This window comes from Macaca mulatta, chromosome 9, assembly GCF_049350105.2.
Source record: "Macaca mulatta isolate MMU2019108-1 chromosome 9, T2T-MMU8v2.0, whole genome shotgun sequence".
NCBI lineage: Eukaryota > Metazoa > Chordata > Mammalia > Primates > Cercopithecidae > Macaca > Macaca mulatta.
This window is the reverse complement of record NC_133414.1, coordinates 79,276,993-79,301,273: the sequence shown is the minus strand read 5'-3', so window position 1 is coordinate 79,301,273 and position 24,281 is coordinate 79,276,993. Positions and strand designations below refer to the sequence as shown.

Sequence of the window (24,281 nt, the reverse complement as noted above, 5' to 3'; positions counted from 1 at the left end):
GGAATATCTCTAGTACTGGTAATGGTGGTTGTCTCTGGACATGGACTTAGATGTCTGGGGACAGGAGTAGAAGAGCAGCCTTATTTTTCCCTCCTATCCTTTCAATCTTCAAAATATCACATTGTGTGCATCTACTGTCTAATCAAAAATAAGTAAGTAAATAGGATATGCTTTTCAAATGAAGCCTTAGCGCTCTGGAGGTGTGGCAGAGACACAAACAGCAACTAGAGAGGTGCTCGGGAATGGGTAAGAAGGCAGAGGCAGGTATGGAAACATTTGAATCGCAGAGCTAAGAGCAAAGGAGAGCTGCACGGAGAGCCTGGAAGAGGGAAGTGAAGGGAAACTGCAAAGTCTTCTGCCATACAGGGTTGCAAGAAGTGTTAGCTTGAGCTCTGGAGGACAGAGGTACCAGAGGCTCAGAGCCACACTGTCCTGGTGTTCCAGTGTGCCCTCCTCCGCCAACACACTGTACAGAGTTCTGGGCCAGGGGTGTAAGGGGGCTGTTGAGGTCTGCTGGTTTCTAGGGGTGGTTAAGATACAGGATGGAAGCGATGCTCTCCTGCTGGTGCAGCAGTAATACATCTCCAGGCTGCCCCAACTCCCCTTCACAGGGAATTTAACTTATTTTTTCTAGCTCTGTAGGTTGGTTGGTCTCTGCTGCATGGTTCTTCCGCTATATGTAGCAGAGCCTTAAAATGCCCTCTGACCTCAGTGATCCTGTTTCTGGGATTCTACTAAGGATGCCGAAGCCCATGACGCTTGGGTTCCTTAACACTGCTAGGAAGGGCTGACCCACTGCCCAGAAGCAGCCATGCAGGGTCACAAACAGTTTGGCCTTTGCTTCACTGAGGTCATCCAGGTAGCTCCAGGGGTGGGGCGCCCTTGAGGACTGACGGCAAAAACTGAGCAGAAGGCCACACCTAGTCACTGCCTTGATATCAGGTAGGGATTCTTGATCATCTGCAATTGGGGTCTGCCCCTTGTGCATAACTCAGGGGAGATAGACTCTCCCAGACCCCACTATTCCAGTGCTGGGCTGCACTGAAGGCACCACAAAATGTGCTTCTGGCCGGGCGCTGTGGCTCAGGCCTATTATCCCAACACTTTGGGAGGACAAGATGGGTGGATCATCTGAGGCCAAGAGTTTGAGACCAGCCTGGCCAACATGGTTAAACCCTGTCTCTACTAAAAATACAAAAATTAGCCAGGCATGGTGGCAGGTGCCTGTAATCCCAGCTACTCGGGAGGCTGAGGCAGGAGAATCAGTTGAACCTGGGAGGTAGAGGTGGCAGTGAGCAGAGATAGTGCTACTGCACTCCAGCCTGGGCGACAGAGCGAGACTCCATCTTAAAAAAAAAGAAAAAAGAAAAAGAAAATGTGTTTCTGACAGAGTAGATCTGCCCGATCCTAGGCTACAACCAAAACCTCAGCATCCCCCACCAAACTCACAGACCTTCCACGTCCGCCCGGCTCTCCCAGCACATTTCTGGGCCCCCCTTTTCTTTTCTCTTTTGTCCACTAAGTAACATCAGCTATTTAAAAGAGTAAACCCAGAGGGTTGAAGTGAAGTAGGAAGTTGGGGAGGAACAGCGCACTGTGACCCCACCACGCTAACAGCCTTTCTGAGGACGGTTCCCTTGCTCCCCAGATTTGGAAATGTAATGTGCCCAGAGGACACCCGCCTTCTCCTCCCTCCCCAGAACACCAGAAAATAAGTCCTGTGGGGCCCTGACATATACCGTTCACTGGCACACCCTCTTTCCACCCCCAAATACTGCCTAAGACTCCTGACCAGGCGTGGACAGCAGCAGCTTTGATGGTATGGCCTGAGGAACAGAGGGGCCCGCCCCATCCTCACCACCCTGGCCTGTCAGCATGGACTCAGTTGCTTTAAACTAGCTTCTCCATGCCCTCTGCCCACACCCACCCCAGGCACCAGGCATGTACGGCCTTTGGAGCAGGAAGACCACTCCCCAAGGTGTGCAGAGAGTAGCTGAGGCTGAGGCGTGGCCCCTCTGGCACCAAGGTGGTTGCCAGAGGTAAAGATAAAGCCTGGCGCCTCACTCCCACCTGTCCTAATTGCTGAGATAATGAGGAAAATTGCCCCATTTTATCTGGCAGGCACCAGGAGCTGCTGCCTGGAGAGCCCTGTGGGGAGGGTAAAGGGCGGCCCAGTGAGCAGCCAAGAGCCCTCTGCAGACAGGCTCCCCCCAGGTGTCATGCACCCCGTGGGCTCGCCCTGGGCACATCTCCAAGGTCACCCCTGGGAGGGTCTGGCTCTGAGGAGGAAACCATACCCCCTCCTGGAGTTTATGGCTGGCTGGCATCTCCCTGTCAGGGACAGTGTAAGGAACACACACTTGGGGAAACAGAAAGAGGCAAGAAGCCTGCTGCTGCTGAAAAATCAGAGAAAATGAGCCGTGAGCCCCAGGGAACATCTCAACACATTGCTGGATGCTCCCCAACTACTCACAAGCCCTCTGGGGCCCAGTTCCACCAGGCTGTGTTGCCTCCAGATGCAGGGTCTTGGGGTCAGCAAGTCTCCATGGAGGTCTCAGGCCGGCTGACTGGAGCAACCCACCTCCCGGTCCTCCCGCACCCACACACACCTGCTCCCGACCAACCAAAGCCCGCCTCCTGTCCTGCAGCAGCCGCAGCAGCCACCTCCTGTTGCCCTGGCCCAGGCCCAGGCTCTTGAGGTGAGGGAACTCATCGTTTTGGAGGGCAGAAGGAGCTCGCAACCTCCCTTATGACTTGGCTTTGAGGCCCTGCCTGTTCTGCGCCTTCCCGGCCTGGCCTCACACTGCTTCTCCCTGCTAGGATGCTTCTCTTGGCCTTTTCCACAGGGCCTATCCCCTCCCAACCTCCCAGAACTCTTCCCAAATGTTCCCGCCCAGGCAGATGACTCCTTCCAGCCAGTCCCTAACAACACACCATCCCTCTGCTCTGTAACACTCAGTCTTGTACCACTTTTCTAGTTTTTTCCCAAACACACCTTTCACTGTACCAAAAGATGCTATAGAAACTCCTTCTTATTTACCTGGTAAAGCCCTTCTCATCTGTCAAATCCACGCTTTAAGCCATTTCCTCTGGAGGTTTTCTGATTTCCTGCTCACTGAAGGCAGAACTGACTTCCACTGCCTGGACACCCACAGACCGTGGGCAAATGTCTGCTGCACCACCCCTCACATCATGTGTGACATGGTGTCTGCTCATAAACCTGCCTCCCCTGCAAGATAGGGAGCTCCTCCGGGGCCACATCCAGCTCTCAGTTTTCTTATCATTCCCAAATGACACAGGTGCTACCAGGACTAAATGACATGATGCAGGGAGAGCGCTCAGCATGGAGCCGGGGGAGCTGAGCACCTGTGAATTTGGGCTCTGCTGTTATCACTCACCCATGCATCCCCACAGCTACACCAAACCCAATGCCTGTAGGAATCCGCTGGATTGAGTTGATGGGCAGGGGTGTGAGAGACTGAATATACAAACAGACAATGACCAGGCCAAATATAAAAACAGAACTCCACTCACAACCCACAGCAGCCTGCCCAGGAAACCAACCCACGATCCACAGTAACCAGCCAGGACACCAGCCTGCCATACGTCAGATTTGTGAGAAGTCAGACTGCTATCTCTAGCAATCATCCAGGAGGCCAAACAATAATCCCTGTAACAACTGGTCCCAAGTGGCCGGGACTCAATTAATAACTAACAGCTTCCCGATTTTTGTCCCCACTTCCAATTAACCAACAAGAGAAAGCCAATATGCCCCCCTCGTCAATCGCAGAGGATGCTCCGCCTCTAGTTAGAACTCCCCCATGCCAACAATCAGAGAGTACCTGAAGTCTTCCCTTTTTTCCACTCTACCACTCTACTGCCTGCCTTTGAGTCTCTGCCAACACACAAGTGATGGTGGCTGACTCCTTTGCTGTAGCAAACTCTGAATACATAGCCTTTGCTTGTCTCATTTGGCTGGGCTTCGTTTATTGCCATAGATGTGTCTCCTACACCTCTGGCCTGGCAGTCCCAGGACACACTCACTAAAAAGAGCTAAGACTACAGGAAGAGGGGAAACAGGGATACAGGAGCAGAAGGGACAGAAGAGCCACAGCAGGACATGGGGACACTCTCTGCAGGGCCCACCTGCGATCAGACCAATTCCATGTATGCCCTTGGCTTTCTCACGTCTTGTTTTTTCCTTCCATAAAATGGATGAAGGACATCAAGGGGATGGAATCACTTAGAGATGACTCACCCCTGCCAGGGCCTTGGGCCTTGCAGAAGAGTCCCGAGGGCAGCCCCGGGAAACATTGTGACAGGCAGGGACGAAGCAGCTTGTTCCCTCCCCAGCACCGAGGCAGCCCACCTCTGTCAGGCACCCAGAGGAGGACACAGCAGGTCTGTTGAGCTCAGTCAGGCCTGTTTAAGCCTCCTCTTCACACATAAAAGAAGAGGGCTTTTCTATTTGAAAGAGAAACCACAACAAAGGCTCAGGCCCAGAGCCATCTCTCAAGGTAAGGTGAGAGCCCAACAGGGTGCTCAGCTCCCACCCCCGCTGCTGCTACCACATCCCTCAATCCGCTGCCTCTGTGAATTCAATTAGCAGGCACTTTGTGATTCGAAAGCAGCATGAGGGAGTCAGCAGCCACTGGCAGCAGGGAAGGAGTTCAAACAGCATCTTCAACAGACTTCTGACCAGAAGGTGCTATGTAAATACATTTCCGCATCCCACAGATGCACGGGCTAAGGGCCATTTCTCTGGTACATTTCCCCGTGCCCTCTGGAGAGGGCCTACTTACCACTCCCCAAATGTCAAGCACTTTCAAAGTTCTTGCATCCATACCCAGGCTCTGCCCATGGCGCTCTCTAAAAATTCATTCCTCTTCCCAGCAGTCCCTTCCAGCATTTTGTCCATACCCATATCACAGCACCGGGTGGTGAGGACAATGTGTCCTGCAACCCTAGTCTCCGCAGGGAGAGACTCTGGTGGAGACCTAGGCCTCCAGACCTGGGTCTGGGAGACAAAGGTGTTCGAGGGAAGGTCTAATGAAGGAAAAGTACAAATGAACTCTCCTCTCACCCAAAGGGCCTGACTGTGCCCTTCCCCAAGGCCCCAGACAGCCCCACCCTCCATTTTCAATCATTCTATCCTCCTTGGGAAAGCAAATATCCAATCCCAATTGGCTAGGTATAGCACTAGAGGACCCTGGGACTGACACAGGTGGCCTGGAAAGGCAGCCATGGCCTGGAAAGTTCCAGACCTGGAAATCTACCCCTAGGGGCCTCTCCGTGTCCTCCAAGTCATAGGGATTTTAGCTTTTCAGACACAAATGCAACAAACTCTGTGAGCTTCACTCAGAAACAGCTATATAGACGAATCCCTCCTCCTTGTCCTTTTGTTTGCATGATGGCCTTTCCAGGTCCTGCCTGGAGCTCCCTCCTGAGCCACTGTCCCTGCACTGTATTTGCCACTTCACGCATCCTCTCCCTCCTGGCCTGCCCAATGCCCATACCTCCTTTAGGAAGCTTGCCCAGCCTAAAGTCAGCCCTATGAGATAGGCTTGCTTGGGTCCCTCATGCATCATCAGCATTTCACGTATTTCTTTCTCTAAACCCTTTTCTCTTAGACCCTTTTCATATCCCTATCATGTAGAGCATTCCCAGAACCTGGATGATATTCCCTTTCATGGGGAGACCACATTTTGTGGATCCATTTCCCAGTTGATGGACATTTGTATGTTTCTACTTTCTAGCTTTCAGGCTGTTAAGAATAATGCTGCCATGAACATTCGTGAGTAATGTGTTTTTGCACAGATGTATGGTTTTGTTTTTGGGTTTCTTTTTTGGTTTTTTGTTTGTTTGTTTGTTTGTTTTTGAGACAGAGTCTTGCTCTATCACCCAGACTAGAGTGCAATGGCACAATCTCGGCTCACTGCATCCTCCACCTTCTGGGTTCACGCGATTCTCCTCAGCCTCCCAAGTACTTGGGATTACAGGCATGCGCCATCACACCCAGCTAATTTTTGTATTTTTAGTAGAGACAGGGTTTTGCCATCTTGAACTCCTGACCTCAGGCGCTCCACCTGCCTCAGCCTCCCAAAGTGCTGGGATTATAGGCGTGAGCCACCGTGCCTGGCAACGTGGACGTATGTCTTTACATATCTTGGGTATATACCTAGGAGGGGAGTGACTGGGTCATTTGGTAAACCTGTGCTCTGTGTTTAACCATTTGAGGAACTGCCTGACCGTTCTGCACGGCGGCTTCCCAGCTGCTGTGTGTACGAGGCTTGCCTTCAGTGTGACAGGACTAGGAAGAAGATCAAACCACAAAGTCTGTGTGAATTGCCTGTTTTGAAAGAAGTAGACTATTGTGAAGCACTCTTTAGACTGCATCTGTGCTGTTGAGTCTTTGATGATTCCAAAGGGACTTGTGGATTCTGCAGGGTTTCGAGGGCACTGCTATGAATGCCAGTCATCTTTGTGCCGGCAGACATGATTCTGGCTAGCAGACTGTGGCAACAGAGACGGCGCTGGTACAAATCCTTAAGTTCAGGGTGCAAGGGAGGGACAGGTATGAGTCAATGCCTGTGACGAAGGCTGCTGGAAGACAGAGGCTCTGAAGCCTGGTCCAGGGGAGACAGGTGGGAGGGCAAGGAGGCTGGAAGGGGGCATGGAGTTAGGGTCCATGTGAGTCTGGGATGAAGCAGGATCTGCCCCTCTAGGCTTCCTGTGCCCTCTGCAATTCTCCCACTCCACCCTTTCACAAACGTGCAACAGGCGCCCACGCCACAGCTCTGCCACATGGATCACTGAGCAGCAGTGACCTCTCATAGAAGGATGGAGGGACTGCTCTCTGGAGAAGACGGCAGGCACTGCAGCAGTCAAGGCACACTGCTTGTCCATCCAGAGGAACTATTTCTAGAGCATCTATGAGGCCCACCTGCTGGCCTCCTGCCACTTTGATACCAAGCACCTACATCCACATGCTCTGCATATGCCCAGCAGAGAAAATGTCAACATCAGCCAGGCGTAGTGGCTCACACCTGTAATCCCAGCACTTTGGGAGACCGAGGCAGGCAGATCACCTGAGGTCAGGAGTTTGAGACCAGCTTGGCCAACATGGTGAAGCCCCACCTCTACTAAAAATACTAAAATTAGCCGGATGTGGTGGCACATGCCTATAATCCCAGCTACTTGGGAGGCTGAGGCAGGAGAATTGCTTGAACCTGGGAGGTGGAGGCTGCAGTGAGCCAAGATCACACCACTGCACTCCAGCCTGAGCGACAGAGCAAGACTCAAAAAATAAAAAGGAAAGAAAGAAAATGCCAACATCCCTGGCATCTCTCACTCCTGAACTGAGACAGCAACACAGGAGAACAACACTAGATTGGAAGGTGAGAAGGGGGCTCATTCAAGACTACTGGGAAATAATGACTCCCAGGGCCTCAGGACCCAAACATCCCGCGGGTCTGTTCAGAACAAGAGAATCACTCCAAGAACCACACCCTTGACCCTTGGTCAATGTGCTTCACAGCCAGCTAGAGGCAGAAGTGACCTAGAGAGTTCCAAGCTGCAGAGAACACAGGTCCATTTTCAAAGTCTACCCATGGGAATGACTTCATGGTGTCACTGACCAGGGACCAGCTCTGGTGGCACTCCCCAGACAGGGTCAGAGCCTGAAGGATGAGGGCTGGCCATGCCCTTCTGGCTAGAGCTGACCAGGGCCTACCTCGGAGCTGACTGAACGTGGTCATGAACTTGCTGGTGAGGGACTTGAGCTCGTTGTTAGCCAGGGTGATGAGGTGGATCTGGCCGGAGACATTCCGCAGGACCTTGTAGATGCCAATGGGAAAGGAGACCAGCTTGCACTCGGCCAGGTCTGCAGCCAAAGGACAAAGACAAACCAGAGTTATCAGCCACAGCTGCCTGAGAACTTGTCCCAGACTCACATGGACCCCACCTCCATGCCTCCTTCCAGCCTCCTTGCCCTCCCACCTGTCTCCCCTGGACCAGGCTTCAGAGCCTGCCCTCTGTCTTCCAGCAACCTTCCTCACAGACATTAGCTCACACCTATCCCTCCCTTGCACCCTGAACTTAAGGATTTGTACCAGCGCCGTCTCTGTTGCCACAGTCTGCTAGCCAGAATCATGTCTGCCGGCACAAAGATGACTGGCATTCATAGCAGTGCCCTCGAAACCCTGCAGAATCCACAAGTCCCTTTAGAATCAACAAAGACTCAACAGCACAGACACAGTCTAAAGAGTGCTTTACAATAGTCTATTTCTTTGAAAACAGGCAATTCACACAGACTTTATGGTTTGATCTTCTTCCTAGTCCTGTCATGCTAAAGGCAAGTCTCGTACAAGCAGCAGCTGGGAAGCCGCTGCATGGAACAGTCAGGCAGTTCCTCAAACGGTTAAACACAGAGCACAGAGTTACCATATGACCCAGTCACTCCACTCCTAGGTATATACCCAAGAGACAAAAACATACGTCCATAAAAAAACACATTACATGTGGATGTTCTTGGCAGCATTATTCACAACCGCCCAAAAGCCGGAAAGTGGAAAAACACAAATGTCGACCAACTGGGGAATGGATCAGCAAAATGTGGTCTCTCCATGAAAGGCAATATCATCCAGCAATAAAAAGAAATGAAGTGGCCAGGCGTGGTGGCTCACGCCTGTAATCCCAGCACTTTGGGAGGCCAAAGTGGGTGGGTAGCTTGAGGCCAGGAGTTCGAGACCAGCCTGGCCAACGTGGTGAAATCCTATCTCCACTAAAAATAAAAAAATTAGCCAGGCATGGTGGTACATACCTGTAATCCCAGCTACTCACGAGGCTGAGACACGAGAATCACTTGAACCTGGGAGGTGGAAGTTGCGGTGAGCCCAGATCACACCACTGCACTCCAGCCTGGGCAACAGAGCAAGACTCTGTCTTCCCCACAAAAAACATTTTAAAAACAGAAATGAAGTACCAATGTATGTTACAGCAGCTATAGCATGGCTGAACCGTGAAAACATGACGTCAGGCAAAAGAAGCCAGTTACAAAGGCCGGAATATTGTACAGTTTCATTTATATGAAATGTCAAGAACAGGCAAATGCATACAGATGGAAAGGAGATTAGTGCATGCCAGCGCTGCAAGGGATGGGGGGCGGGGGAGTTCTTTGTAGGGGAATAAAAATGTTCTACAATTGGGCTGGGCGCAGTGGCTCATGCCTGTAATCCCAGCACTTTGGGAGGCTGAGGTGGCCAGATCACTTGAGGCCAGGAGTTCAAGACCAGCCTGGCCAATATAGAGAAACCCCATCTCTACTAAAAATATAAAAAAATAAAAAATTAGCCAGGCATGGTGGCACATGCCTGCAATCCCAACTACTTGGGAGGCTGAGTCATGAGAATCCCTTGAACCCGGAAGGCGGAGGTTGCAGTGAGCCGAAATCACACCACTGCACTTCAACCTGGGCAACAGAGTAAGACTATCACACACACACACAAAAAGTTCTAAGATTGGATTGTGGTGACAACTGCTCAACTCTGAACATAGTAAAACCACTGAATTGTACACTTTAAGTGGATGAATTGTATGGCATGTGAATTATATCTCAATAAAGCTGATATATATACATATATAATTATATATATTATTATATCAATGACATATATATATATAGCAGCAGACAGACACAAAAAGTATAGGGGTTCAGAAATTAGTCTGTCCAGCTCATCAAGGTGTCACTCAAGTTCCCTGAGCCTCAGTTTCCTTAACTGTAGAATGAAGGTACCATCATCTGCCTAGGAGAGCTGTTGGGAAAAATTTAATGTAGTAAAATAATGACTAACAAAGCGCCTAGAAGATATTTAGCAGGAATGCTACAAATATTGTAGCAGCCCTCCGCTTCCACTTTACCTCCTCTTCCCACTCGATCTAAAGCCTCTCTAGGCTTCCAGGCCAGCTTCCATCCCATCTCTCCCAGAAGTCTTCTGGGTCACTCCTGTGCTGGTGTCCAGTCAGCCCCCAACCTCCCACCCAGCAGCACTCATCGACCCTGACAGCACCACCCCAGTTATCTCTCAGAAAACTCTCATCTTTTCCCCAAAGAGGCCAGGCTCTCCCAGGCTTCTAAGCCTTTGAAAATTGCTCCAAAATAAACATGTGAAACTCAATAATATTTCTATATGCCAGCAGTAAAATACGGTTTTAAAAGATTGTATTCCTAACCAGTAAAATACGGTTTTAAAAGATTCTATTCCTAACCAGTAAAATACGGTTTTAAAAGATTCTATTCCTAACAGCAACAATAATACAAAATACATGGAAATAATCACAATTGAAGCCTTTCTCCCTCATCTGCCTCACAGATTTATTCTCTTGCTCCAAGACCCAGCTCAAATGTCACCTCCTCCATGAAGCCTTCTCTGACTGTCCTAAGCAGTCAGTTGCTCCAGGAGCTGAGCCTCATATAATGCAAACAAGACTTCCTCATCCCGTGTTGTATTAACCCCTTTTTATGCTGTTTTCCCAGTGGACTGAGAAGACCCCCAGAGCATAGTACCAGAAGTCCAGCAGACTCATGGGAAAAAAGGGACAGGTGGGAAAAGGGCAAAATTACAGATGACTGAGGGTCCACAGGGCTCCTCTGCCAGACAGCCTATAAGGGGTGTTGTTAATGCCTCCTCTGGTCCAGGGCTGCACTTGGTAACCCAGCCCTGCAGCTGTCCGATGTCAATCCCCAGCTCTTCTATCAGCAGGTGGGGTTGGCAGGAGAGACTGCTAAATCCTGCCAGGGAGGAACAAGGTCCCAAAAGTCAGGCTTTCAGAAGAGGGAGAGCAAGGGCTGAGCTGGAAGCAAACAGGCACTGTGGGCTCAGAGTTTGGGGCAAGCTGGGGATTCTAAAAAGAGTAATACTTCCAAACAATAAGCCCTCTAGCACTTTGTGACAGATATATTAAGGGCTAGAAAGAAGTTTTGTTGGAGTTGTTGTGAATTACACCAGTCCCTTTGGGTAGGAGTAGACAGATCTCATCATACATCCCAGGAGCAACATCAAAGTAATGGAAGAAGCTTTCCCTTTAAAACAAAGAGCAAAACAAGGATGCCTTTCATCACTAGTATCCCTGAATAGCATCATGAAAGTTCTTGCCAGGCCGGGCGTGGTGGCTCATATCTGTAAGCCCAGTACTTTGGGAGACCAAGGTGGAAGGATTGCCTGAGCCCAGGAGTTTGAGACCAGCCTGGGCAACATAGTGAGACCCTGCCTCTACAAAAAAATTTAAAAACTAGCTGGGCATGGTGGTGTGTGCCTGGAGTCGCAGATACTTGGGGGGTTGAGGTGGGAAGAAGATCGCTTGAACGCAGGAGGTCAGGGCTGCAGTGAGCCGCTGCACTCCACTGTACTCCAGCCTGAGTGACAGTGAGACTTTGTCTGAAAAAAGATAAGAAAAAGAAAAGAAAAGAAAAGTCAAGTTAGGTCTGGCCAATTAAATAGAAAGCACAGACATTGAAAACAGACCAAGTGATTCTTAGGTGCATATGAAATGACTGTATAAACTCAGAAACTCAAGACAGTCATCTGACAAACAACATAAATTAAAATGGTCTCAGCAAAGCAGCTAATCAAATAAGCATGCGAAAGGCAATAATATTCCTATGCGCCAGCAAGAAAATAGTTTTTAAAGATACTGTTCCTAACAACAATATAAAATATAGAGAAATGAGCACAATGAGAAATGTATCTGACCAATATAAAAAAAAAAGTAGAAAAGTTCACAAAGATATTTTGTTTTGTTTTGTTTTGGTTTGCTTATTGAGACAGGGTCTTGCTCTGTCGCCCGGGCTGGAGCATAGTGGTGCGATCTCAGCTCACTGCGGTCTCGAACTCCTGGGCTTAAGCAATCCTCCCACCTCAGCTTCCTGGGTAGATGGGACTACAGGCACATGCCATCAAACCCGGCTAATTTTTGTATTTTTTGTAGTTGGGGTTTTGCCATGTTACTCAGGCTAGTCTTGAATTCCTGAGCTCAAGTGATCCGCCCACCTAGGCCTCCTGAAGTGCTAGGATTATAGTCGCGAGCCACAGCAACCGGCCCACAAAGACATTTTTAAGAATGGTTTTGTATGTGGAGATATAACGTGTCCATTGATGACAAGTCAAAATATTGAAACACTGGTTTTTTAAAGAAATTAATTTATATATTGTTGAATGTAACTACTACCCAAATCCTCACAAGGTTTTTTGTTTGTTTGTTTTTGTTTTTGTTTTTTTTTTAACCTTAACTAAATGGTTTTAAAGTTCAGCTAGGGAAATATATAAGCAAGACCCTCTAAAAAAGGTGAGGTTATAACCAATATTATAAGCCAAAAATAATTAAAACAGAGGGCAAAAGGGAAAATAGATCATAGAAAGAAATTATATAGTTCCGAAAATATAGTCCAGAAATAATGTCATAATAAATGCTAAAGGAGGCTTCACAAATAAACTGGAGAGGGAAGGATTAATCAACTGATGTCAGAATAACACCTTAACAATTTTGAGAAAGACTCAGTCTAAGAATCAAAATACATCCTAGATATAATTACACTTTAAATACTTTTTAGACCAAATTTTTAAAAGTAAACAGAATTGAACATTTATACAACCTTTTAAGTGAGGATGACTTCCCAAATCTAGGAGTATAACAGAATCACAAAGGAACAGATCAAAAACTAACTGCATTGAAAACATAGAAAACACTTTGAAGCTTAGAATAAAGCCAGCAACAGGGATCTGTAAATAGGATGCGTACAGAGTGCTCTTTATTACTGAAACTACTCAATATAATTGAATAAAGAAAAAATTGAGACCACCTGAGAAGACAAGGACGTAAGATATTTACAAAGGAAAAAACATAATTAGTAAACAAATATGTAGCTCCTGATGTGTTTCCAAATTGCTTTCCAGAATATTTATGCCAATTTACATGTAACCTATCCAACAAACAATAGGATCATTAAAAAGAAAAGAAAGCCTTGCTAAGTTGATCAAGGGAAATAGTATCCCTGCTTTAATTTGCAATATTTTCAATAGTGAGACTGATTATCGTTCATGGTTAATTAACTGTTTTTCAGCTAGGCATGGTGGCTCACACCTATAATCCCCAAGCTTTGGAAGGCCTAGGTTGGAGGATCACTCGAGGCCAGTTCACAACCAACCTGGGCAACACAGCAAGACCCATCTCTACACAAAATAAAATACAGCCAGGCACGGTGGCTCACACCATAATCCCATCACTTTGAGAGGCTGAGGCAGGGAGATCACTTGAGTTTGAGACCAGCCTGGCCAACATGATGAAACCTCATCTCTACTAAAAATACAAAATTTAACCAGGTATGGTGACGGGCGCCTGTAATCCCAGCTACTCAGGAGGCTGAGGCAGGAGAACTGCCTGAACCCAGAAGGCCGAGATTGTATCACTGCACTCCAGCCTGGGTGACAGAATGACAGAGAGACTCCGTCTCAAAAAACTAAATAAAATAAATTTGTTTGACATGGTGGTGCCTGTATGTAGTCCCAGGTACTTGGGAGGATGAGGCGGGAGGATCACTTGAGCCCAGTTCAAGGCTGCAGTAAGCTGTGATTGCATCACTGCACTCAGGCTGGGCAACAGGGCAAGACCCTATCTCTAATAAAATAAAATAAGTATTAACCATTTGTTTCCCCTGTGGAAAATTCTATTCATGTCTCACTATTTTTCTACTTGGAGCTGTGGCATTTTTTTCTCCCAAATGTTGGTAGAGCTCCTTAAATAGCATTATCAACCCAGGTGTGTTGATTGTTTCTCTTGTTGAATCATTCATGTTACAGAGCGTAGGGTTTTTTTCTGAAGCAGGACATAAAAAGCATATGCACACTGTAATTCCAACTAGGTATAAAATGATACATGCCTGGAAAAGACAATAGAAAGAAAAATAACGAGAATGCTAACCGTGGTTATTTCAAAGGATTTGAGCAATTTGTTACTAAATTATAGTCTTCATGGTTGTTTACTTTATACAAAGTAAAATACCATTCTATATTTATATAAAACCATTTGCCAAGTATCTGTATACAGTGATACTGTACTTTTTAAATAAAAAATTAATGTATCATAAAATTAGCTATTTTTCTGAGACAGGATCTCGCTCTATCACCCATGCTGGAGGGCAGTGGCATGATCTTGGCTCACTGCAACCTTCACCTCCCAAGCTCAAGTGATTCTCCCACCTCAGCCTCCCAAGTAGCTGGGACTACAGGTACATGCCACCATGCCCTGCTAATTTTTGTATTTTCAGTAGAGACAGTGTTTCATCATGCTGCCCAGGCTGGTCTCCAACTCCTGGCCTCAAGCGATCCACCTGCCTCATGCTCCCTAAGTGCTAAAATGAACTTTTATTGGAAAAAATAACTTGGCAAATTCACAGATAAATTGAGGGCAGCCAGCTCTTCGTCAGTGAGGGAAATAGGGAAAAGCAGACCCAAGAAATACAGGAACTCTGCATTGGGCTGGGGCAGAGCTGTGAATAGAAGCTTTCAGGCACCACCACTCCTCACAGTGGGGAGAGAAAGTGCTTACAAAGGAGGAAGAAGCCATAAAACCATGCAAGTTATTTCCAAGGGTACTCAAAGCAGCCTGTCTTCCTGGAGTAGATCAGCCCAGAAATGTCCAGCCCACAGTCTCATTCCAGCCACCTGGGCCATCCACACACTATCCCAGCCTCACACCACCCACCCTTCCAGTCTTTGGTTTAGGCAACATACAAGTGCCAGGCATGGCAGCTCACGCATGTAATCCCAGCACTTTGGGAGGCCAAGGCGGGCAAATCACTTGAGGTCATGAGTTCAAGACCAGCCTGGCCAACATGGTAAAACCCCATCTCTACTAAAAATACAAAAATTCGCTGGGTATGGGGGCGTGTCCTGTAATCTCAGATACTTGGGGGGCTGAGATGGGAGAATTGCTTGAGCCCGGGAGGCAGAGGTTACAGTGAGCCGAGATCATACCACTGTACTCCAGCCTGGGTGACAGAACGAGACTCGGTCTCAGAAAAAAAAAACCCAAAAAACAAACACACACACACAAAAAAAACAAGCAACATACAAGCCCTCTGCGGCTTCATCTGGCCAACTGACAAGTCGCAAGACCACACTTCCCTAATACTAGAGGATGCTGAGGGTCTGGAATGTCGCCGCCGACACCTGCTTCTTCCTTTCACTCTCCACAAATAGCTATTGAGGCCCTCCTGTGTGCCAGGCACTGATCTGCACTGTATCCTGTGACTTTTTTGTGTCCCCAGGGATTCCATCTCTTTCCTCCATTATGTGACCCCTACACCACCCACCAGAGGCCGGGATGCATGTGACAGGGGTGCACCACCAAGCTCCTACCCAGAACAGCCTGGCTGCCACCAACAGCCAAGGCCATCCAGGAGTTCCACAGAAGGGCCCTGCTGGGATGTAATGCAAACACCCCTCATCCCAGCCCCATCGCCAGCCGCTAACACAGCACGTGGACTCTCACCCCTGCTGGGAGGAGAGTGGTCCATGATCTCCAGAACAGTTCTCCATGGTCCCGGGACAAGAAAATGGAGATCCAGGAGCAAATCTCATCCTTACCCAGTCATGTTCCCATCTGTACACAAGGGGCAATATACTGCATGCCATGCAAGGGGGATGGGAATGATAACCATAAACAACACCATTTACTATTTCACATGTGCTATATAAGTATGAACTATCCCCTCTGCACACGGGAAACTGTAATAAAGTGACTTGCCCAAGGTCATACAGCCAGAAGTGAGGACGGGGAGATTTGGATCCAGGTTAGGTGGATCAGGAAGCCAGGGGTCCCAACTACTCCACTCTACTGCCCCCAACTACTCCACTCTACTGCCCCCTTGAGCCAAAAACACACCTAAAGCAGGCCAGAGAAAGGGAGTCTATGCTGAGCTCCCCCACGAGAAACTAAGGTCTTGACTACAAACTCCTGTAGGCCCTTCCAGTTCAGAGCCCTCAATGCCTCCGGGGAAGGGGCCAACAGCCTTCTGCACGAGCCAGTCACCTTCTCTCCTCTGGAAATTCCTCTGCAGGTCTCATTCGGAGGTTGGGCACCATCTATACCCATTCCACCTATTTGCAGAAGGAAAAAGCCCCAGGAGCCCCAAGTTCAATGTTGGGCCCTGAGTTTATAGGAACAGACAGCACTGCTGCCAGAGAACACAGCCAAGATGTGGCTGGGGGCCAGGTCCCACTAGGGAAGGGGGACCCCACCCAGAGAAGAGAAGATCCAGGCTGTAGACAGGAGAGAGTTGTCCTCAAGGAGCTGTGGGATGTCATTGAGAAGGTCTCATTCTCTATGGGTCCTCAGCACAGACAGTATATAGTTCATCAAGGCATAAAGAAAAGGCTCCTGGGTGGGGATGTGAGGACTGCATCAAGGAGCATGGTCAGGCAGGGTCCCCACAGAGAGAATTCCTAAACCAGACAGAGGCTGAGCTGGTGATCTCAAAGGTCCCATTCAAGTTAACAAACACAGTGCTGGGCGCGGTGGCTCATGCCTGTAATCCCAGCACTTTGGGAGGCTGAGGCAGGTGGATCACTTGAGGTCAGGAGTTCGAGACCATCCTGGTCAACATGGTAAAACCCTGTCTCTACCAAAAATACAAAAAGTAGCTGGTCATGGTGGTGCATGCCTGTAATCCCAGTTACTCAGGAGGCTGAGGCAGGAGAATTGCTTGAACCCAGGAGGCAGAGGTTGCAGTGAGCAGAGATCGTGCCACTGCACTCCAGGCTGGGCAACAGAGCAAGACTCCATCTCAATAAATAAATAAATAAATAAATAAATAAATAAATAAACAAACACAGCTAATAGCACTGAATATTTGCTATGTGCCAGACACAGTTCTAGGCACTTTTTCTATATTAACTCATTTAATTCCTTTAACAACCTGAGTTATCCTCACAGCAGGAGAATGAGGCTGGTGTTGATAGGTGTTGATAGTGTAGGGGTCACATATGGTCATTGTGATACAGCGATGGGATAAAAAAATCTGAATGCAAAGATTCAACACCAAAGATTCAAGTAGGGTGACCAGTAGGGTAGTTTAAGCAGGACTTTCCTAATTTTAGCACTGAGAGTCCTTCATCCTGGGGAATCCCTCCTCCATCACTGGCAGATTGGGATGTTTACGGTCACCCTAGATTCAGGGGGATGGATGAGAGTTCTACAGACAAAAAGGAGAGAGGGAAGGGAACCCAGGAGTGAGCCACAGCATGAGCAAAGGGCTGTCACCCCTCTGGGACTCCCCCCTTGAGCTCTGCCTTCTTCTACCATTTCTCAGAGCCTCGCCCTTGCTGCATGAATGCTCAGAGAGGAAGGCTCCTGGCATTGGAATCTTTTAGTGCTAAATGATTAGCATCATTTTGGCGGTCACAGACCCCGACAGGGGTCAGGAATGGCGTGGTGGGTAATTGGCTACAAGGGGCAATGCCAGGCTCCTCCAGCACCATGTAGACAGCAGCCAGACTTTCCCTAGCAGCCCCAGCCGCTGACACCTGGGCTGCAGCAGGGAACAGAAAGATCCTTGCGGGAGGTGGTAGCGGTACAATAAACACAAGCCATAATAATCCTCTCAATTATAATTATTATTGTAAGAAGACCAAACTGTATGTCCCCAAACTTCTAATTAGAACAGTACTTTGTGTCAATAAAGAAGCCTTTTATTCAAATCGCTTGGGTCCTTTATTAAAGCTTATCTCATTAATTCTAGTGAATGCCTGATGAAAGGTAACCAGTGGGCAGAATCAGGGCAGAAGGAGCAAAATCCAAGAGAGAACATTCAGTTGGAATTCAAGAGCGCCCGGTAGAGCTTGCATGGTGACTTAGAAATATAGAACTTTGACCCCTGCCAGCCCCTGCTGAGAAGTGGGCCTGGTGACAGGGCCTAAGAGTGGGAAGTGGAGAGGGACTCCCCTGGCAACCAAGTCACAGGGCCCAGAGGCAAGGGTGTCAGGGACTCAGGCCAGTAAGCACATGGGCTTGTGAACTAGCCAAGAAGTAAGGCTCCCAAGGCTACTGGAGGAACTCTGTGGCCAGAGTGACCCACTCTCACTGAGAAGCTTTCTTCATGGAACCTCAGGGTTAGGAGACTGGGGGTCATTTGGCCCACGTTTGCCAAACGTCCAAGTTAGAATTAACTGGAGGCTGGGCACATGCCTGTAATCCTAGCACTTTGGGAGACTGAGGCAGGAGGATTGCTTGAACCAAGGAGTTTGAGACCAGCCTGGGCAACATAGTGAGACCCTGTCTCTAGAAATACAAAAAAATTAGCCAGTCATGGTGGTGCACACCTGTAGTCCCAGCTACTCAGGAGGCTGAGGTGGGAGGATTGCTTGAGCCCAGGAAGTCAGGGCCTCAGTGAGCCGAGATCGTGCCATGGTACTCCAGCCTAGGCGACGGAGTGAGACCCTGTCTCAAAAAGAAAAAAAAAAAAAAAGAGAGAGAGAATCATCTGATGAGGCTGGTCTTTGCACCCTCCCCCAGATATTCTACCTTTCAGTGAATCTGGGATGGTGCCAGGAAATTTGTTTTTAACAATATCCCCAGGTGATTCTTACCAATAGGCAAACTTGGGAAACACTGAGTAACACTGTCTCCAATCTGAGGCCTGAAATCTCTCCATGTCTCCATGTGAGGTCATAGAGTTCTCCTTGAATACTGGTGATGGGGGGGCTCACTCCTCCTTCCATAGAATGAGTTTAACTGTTAGAGAGCTCTTTCATGAACTGTGTTAATAACTGCAATGCTCCACCACTCACTAGTCCTGCTGCTCTCTCTTCTGCATGGTAATCCTTTACATAAATGATGACAAAGGACATTATAAACAGTTTCTTTTTAATTATTGTAAAATACACATAACATAAAAATTTAGCAAGCGATATGACCAAGTTTCACAGGAAAACTCCACTGATTTTCAATCAAACATTGCATAGGTAGCCAAGGAGCAATGAATAGCAGCAACTAGAGTGGTGGAAGCTGTGCATCTGTGGGCATGAGTGGAATGAGAGGGATGTCTAACACGTCCAGTGTGAGAGGTGGAGGGAAATGGAATCGATCAATCCTAATCACTGACTCTTGGTCAACTTAAATAAAAAAAAAAAAAACTTCAGCTTAACAGTTTCTGCAGTACAAGCTTGTGATTTATGCTTACTCTCTAGTGGAAATCAGGATTGTTATGAAGACTTAAGGCTCATTATTTTGTAACACAATACTCACCTAGGATGTAACAGTGAAGCCAAGTGAACTACAGCTGTTAAACAAGTTCCAGCTTTTCTCAAGTTAGTTGTATTATAGGATGCACTTAGCGTATTTTAGTGAAGTTGAATTATGTTAAATATTGAACACTGTTTGGTTCAATATGTTTGCTTCAATGTGGAAAGACATGCTTTTTTTTTTTGGAAAAACTCAAGGTAAGTGCTGTGTCTGGAAACATTTTGGCACGTTTGTTAATTCTAGTTTCATTTAATAACCTGTAACGCATGTAAGTTTAAGCTTTTTTTTTTAAGTTAATGGGAAAAATTTGAAACGCAATACCAATACTTTAAAATTTTGGTCTTGGTGTTTATATGAAATTCTGAGGCCTTGATTTAAATCTTTCATTGTAGTGTGACTTCCTTTTAGGTATATTGTGCTAAGTGAAACTTGTCAAATAAATCCTCCTTTTAAAAACTGCTTTAAAAAACGTAGCATTTTATCAGTGGCAAGGGATTAGCAGGCAGAGCACAGAGGATGCTCAGGCAGTGAAAGTGACGTGTGGCAGACACATGTCATTATACATTAATCTGAGCCTAAGACTGTGCAACACCAGGAGTGAACCCTGATGTGAACCATGGACTTTGGGTGACAATGATGCACCAACATAGGTTCACCAATTGTGGCAAATATGCCCCTCTGGTGGAGGATGTTGATCACGGAGAAGGCTATGCCTGTTTGTGGGCAGAGGGGAGTATATTGGAAAATCTCTATTTTTAACTCTTAATTTTGCTCTGAACCTTGGGAACCTAACACTGCCCTTTAAAAATTAAGTATTTTTAAAAATGTGCCATCTTAACCATTTTTAAATGTACAGTTCAGTAGCTTTAAGTGTATTTATATTGTTGTGCAATCAACCAATCTCCAGGACTTTTGCACCTTGCGAAACTGAAACTCTTTACTTGTTAACCCCCCATTTTCCCATCCCCCAGCTGCTGGCAACCACGGAACATTATAAACTTTTTTCCAGGCAAAAACATCCCCAGAAACTTCAATCCTCATGATTCTAGCTGCTCCCGTGAGAGGAGCAGGACCAAGCTAGCTCAGACTCAGACTCTGGCCTGGCCAGAACTTTCTCCTGCAGTGTTGAGTCTCTAACACATAACTGCAGCCACCACTGATTGACAACAGGTGTGTGACAGAAGTTGTGCTGGGGCTTCAGACCTTGTATTCCATCCACTCCTCACAACCACCCTATAAATAGGTCACTACTATGCTTACCCCCGGTTAACAGTTAAGGAAACTGAATCACGGAGAAGTTAAACAAATTGTTCTAAGTCATATGACTTATTCAAGGCCAACCAGTTAATGAAATAATAAAAAAAATTTACAAAGTGCCTGCTGCTTGCAATTAGTGACCTCAGCATTGTCATGTATTAACTCAGTTAACCCCCACAACATCCCCACGAGATAGGCACTATTTATTATGTTTTATTTTTTTTGAGATGGAGTCTTGCTCTGTCGCCCAGGCTGGAGTGCAGTGGTGTGATCTCGGCTCACTGCAACCTCCGCCTCCCAGGTTCAAGCAATTCTCCTGCCTCAGCCTCCTGAGTAGCTGGGACTACAGGCACGCACCACCACGTCTGGCTGATTTTTGTATTTTTAGTAGAGATGGGGTTTCACCATTTTGGTCAGGCTGGTCTGGAACTCCTGACCTCAGATGATCCACGAGATGGGCACTATTATTACTATTCCTTTTGTATAGAGGATGAATCGAGACACAGAGCCATAGGTCTTGGTTAGTAAGCTGCAGAGCTTACTTGGCTAGCAAGCCGCTGAGCTTAAGGGTTTGCCCCTAACCACCAAGCTACATTGCCTCCCTAGAATATGTAACCCGCATTCAGGACAGCCTGCCATGCTGAAACAGAATGGGAGATAGTAGGTTTCCAACGAGCAGACAGATCTTCCATGACTCACAATGGGTTCCCCGGGAACACTGGTATATTGCAGTTCCCATGGAGCTATATAAAAGGGGACTTAGAGTTGAAAGAGCTGGTGAAAGAGTCTTCAGGGTATCAAGAGCCTGGATTTGTCACTTACTGTCTTTGGGACCTTGGGTCCTTATGCCCTTAGTTTTCAAATCTTGGTAAATTGCAACTGATCATCTCCAAGGCCCCTCGCAGCTGCCACTGTGGATTCTAGGATTTGGCCACGACCAGGAGCCACCTTGGGAGCTCTCTAGACTCTCCATGCCTAAGCCTCTCTCCCAGAGTCTGACTGAATTAGTGGGGGCTGGGGCTTGGGAATGGGAGGGAGGGTAAAAGCTCCCTGGGTGATTCTAACGTGCAGCCACGTGAACTCTGCACCATACCATTGCCTCTTAAACTACAGTGTGCCACCTGGGGACACTGCCAATGTGCGATTCTGATGTCACATGTCTGGGTGAGGCCTAAGAATCTGCATTTCCACCCAGCAGGTCCAAGGACCACACTGAATAGCAAGGGCTAGTCCAGTGCAGTGGTTCTCCAAGGGCATCAGCATCACCCACAGCATCAGCATCACCCCAGAACTTGTCAGAAAGGCACATTCTCAGGCACCACCCCAGTCCCATAGAATGAGAAACTCTGGGGGTAGGGCCCAGGCATCTGTGTCTTAACTGAAGCATCACTGGCCTAGAGGGGCCAGGCCTCCTCCTGCTGTAGCTGCTTCCCGTTCTGATGATGATAATGGGTGGTAATGACAGTAACAGAGCTGGCTGCTCCTGCCTGCCTAAGGGCATGAGGTTTACTCACTCCTGGAAATTTTTTGTGCCGGGGTGCCTCCTGCCTCCCCTCTGAGCAGACTATTTCAGGACAGAGCCGCAGACACAGAGTCTCTTCACTCTCTTCTCTTGCTTTGTTCACGCTTCTGGTGCTCAGAGGCACATGTGACCCTCGGTGTGGAGGCCACCCTGGGCTGTAACTCAGGAGGCCAAATTCTCATCCCAGCCCCTCCACTATCAGCCAGGGGGCTCAGACACACTGCTTCTTCATGGGCCTTGTCCCCTCATCTGTAAAATGAGGGTTTGGACTAGATGATTTGGGGTCTCAACCTGGCCAGACATCCTCTGACTCCATGATTCTGCTAAACAAAGGCTTTTCAGGCAGCCCTCTGCCAAAGAGGAGCCCCCCATGACTTGAGCTGCCAGTCTCTGAAATGCCACTCAATTTCCAAAGTAGGGACACACAGGATGCAGAAAGCGAGAAAACAACTGCTCATCAAGGGACCCTGCACAGTGGGCACAGTTAGGCATCACTTTAACAAAGCTGTTTGTTGCAGTGCTTACAGAGTTGGCTAGCTCTAAAAGGCTTAAGACACAAAGCAGCCAGACTTGCTCCCCCTCGGCAAATCCCCTCCCCCAGGGACAACCACTTTTAGGTCTTTGGGGGTGTTTAACTCCTGATCTCTAGAGCAGTGTTTCTGAGCCTGTTTCCTGTCTCATGCCCCTTATAGAGAAAAGGGCATGGGAGGAATAGCTCACCGAGGACCACATACGTCCAGAAAGTCCCACCACAATAGCACACACAGCTACTGGGCCTGGGAGGGTCGTCGGGGAGAGAAGGGCAGAAAGGCACTTCGGGAACAGGCGTCTTCTAAGACGTGGGGAAACCACTCAACTTGAATGTGCCAGTGGGTTTAGGGGGATTTTTTTCTTTCACTTCCTATTTCATGGACTTGCATATTGTGCAAGAGTTTTACAAGAACTTAATGACTTCTTACAAATACCTTCAGTTTAAAGAAAGGAACATCCCTAACATGCAGTGACCCTTGGGGTATGTTTTCCCTCAAAAACCCAGCTCAGTGGAGATGGGTGTTGATGGGGACATGAGGAACAGAGCTAAAGTCCTGCCAGGGAAAAGCTCACAGGAGCTGCTGGGGAGAGCAGCCGACGGCTCACCAGCTGTGCGGACAACCCTCTGACAAACGCCACACACACAAATCCTGCATCTCAGAAGTGCCTTCTCAAATCCTGCTGCAGAAGCCCCAGCCTCTCTAGGAAATAATGTGCTACAGAGAGTCGGCCTCGGAGAAGAAAGCTGAGCCCCAGGCCCTCCAGCCAGTGGCTGTCACGCTCAAACAGTCAGAATAGCTTCTAACCACACAAGAGACCTAGAAAGCAACATCTTCTCATAATCCAAATTGAGTCCTTTCTTGGGCCAACTCTTTCTTGCTGTGGGACCTCAGGCAAGTTACTTAACCCCAATCTCAGTTTCCTCTTCAGTAAAGCAAGGACAAGAGCTCTTTCAAAAACCTGTATGCAATCTGGGCACGGTGGCTCACACCTGTCACCCAAGCACTTTGGGAGGCCAAGGCAGGAGGATCACTTGAGTTCAAGAGTTCAAGACCATCCTGGGCAACACGGTAAAACCCTGGTTCTATAAAAAAAAAAATACAAAAAGTAGCTGGGTGTGGTAGTGCATGCCTGTAGTCCCAGCCAGCTACTTGGGAGGCTGAGGTGGGAGGATCACTTGAGCTTGGGAGGCAGAGGTTGCAGTGAGCCAAGATCATGCCACTGTACCCCAGCCTGGGTAACAGAGATAGACCTTTTGAGACTTTGTCTCAAAAAAATAAAAATAAATAAATAAAGTTTTAAAACCTGTATGTAGTACTGGGCACAGTAGCTCACGCCTGTAATCCCAGCACTTTGGGAGGCCGAGGCAGGCAGATCACAAGGTTAGGAGTTCGAGACCAGCCTGGCCAATATGGTGAAAGCCCATCTCCACTAAAAACACAAAAATTAGTCGGGCATGGTGGCAGGTGCTTGTAGTCCCAGCTACTCGGGAGGCTGAGGCAGAAGAATTGCTTGAACCCGGGAGGCGGAGGTTGCAGTGAGCCAAGATGGCGCCACTGCACTCCAGCCTGGACAACAGAGTGAGACTCCATCTCAAAACAAAACAAAACAAAAAACAAAGCAAACAAAACAAAAAATCCACCTTTATACAAATGTTCACAGCAGCATTTTCACA

At 47.9% G+C, this 24,281-nt stretch overlaps 1 protein-coding gene across 7 annotated transcripts in view; it reads right to left on the bottom strand.

The window, feature by feature from the left end:
• The window catches only part of LRRC20 (leucine rich repeat containing 20), an 87,075-nt gene that overhangs the window by 40,147 nt on the left and 22,647 nt on the right, over nucleotides 1-24,281 (bottom strand). For all 7 annotated transcript variants that reach the window (XM_015147358.3, XM_077945302.1, XM_077945303.1 and 4 more), the window contains 1 exon segment: nucleotides 7,733-7,882. In XM_015147358.3, coding sequence (XP_015002844.1) covers nucleotides 7,733-7,882 — 150 coding nt within the window.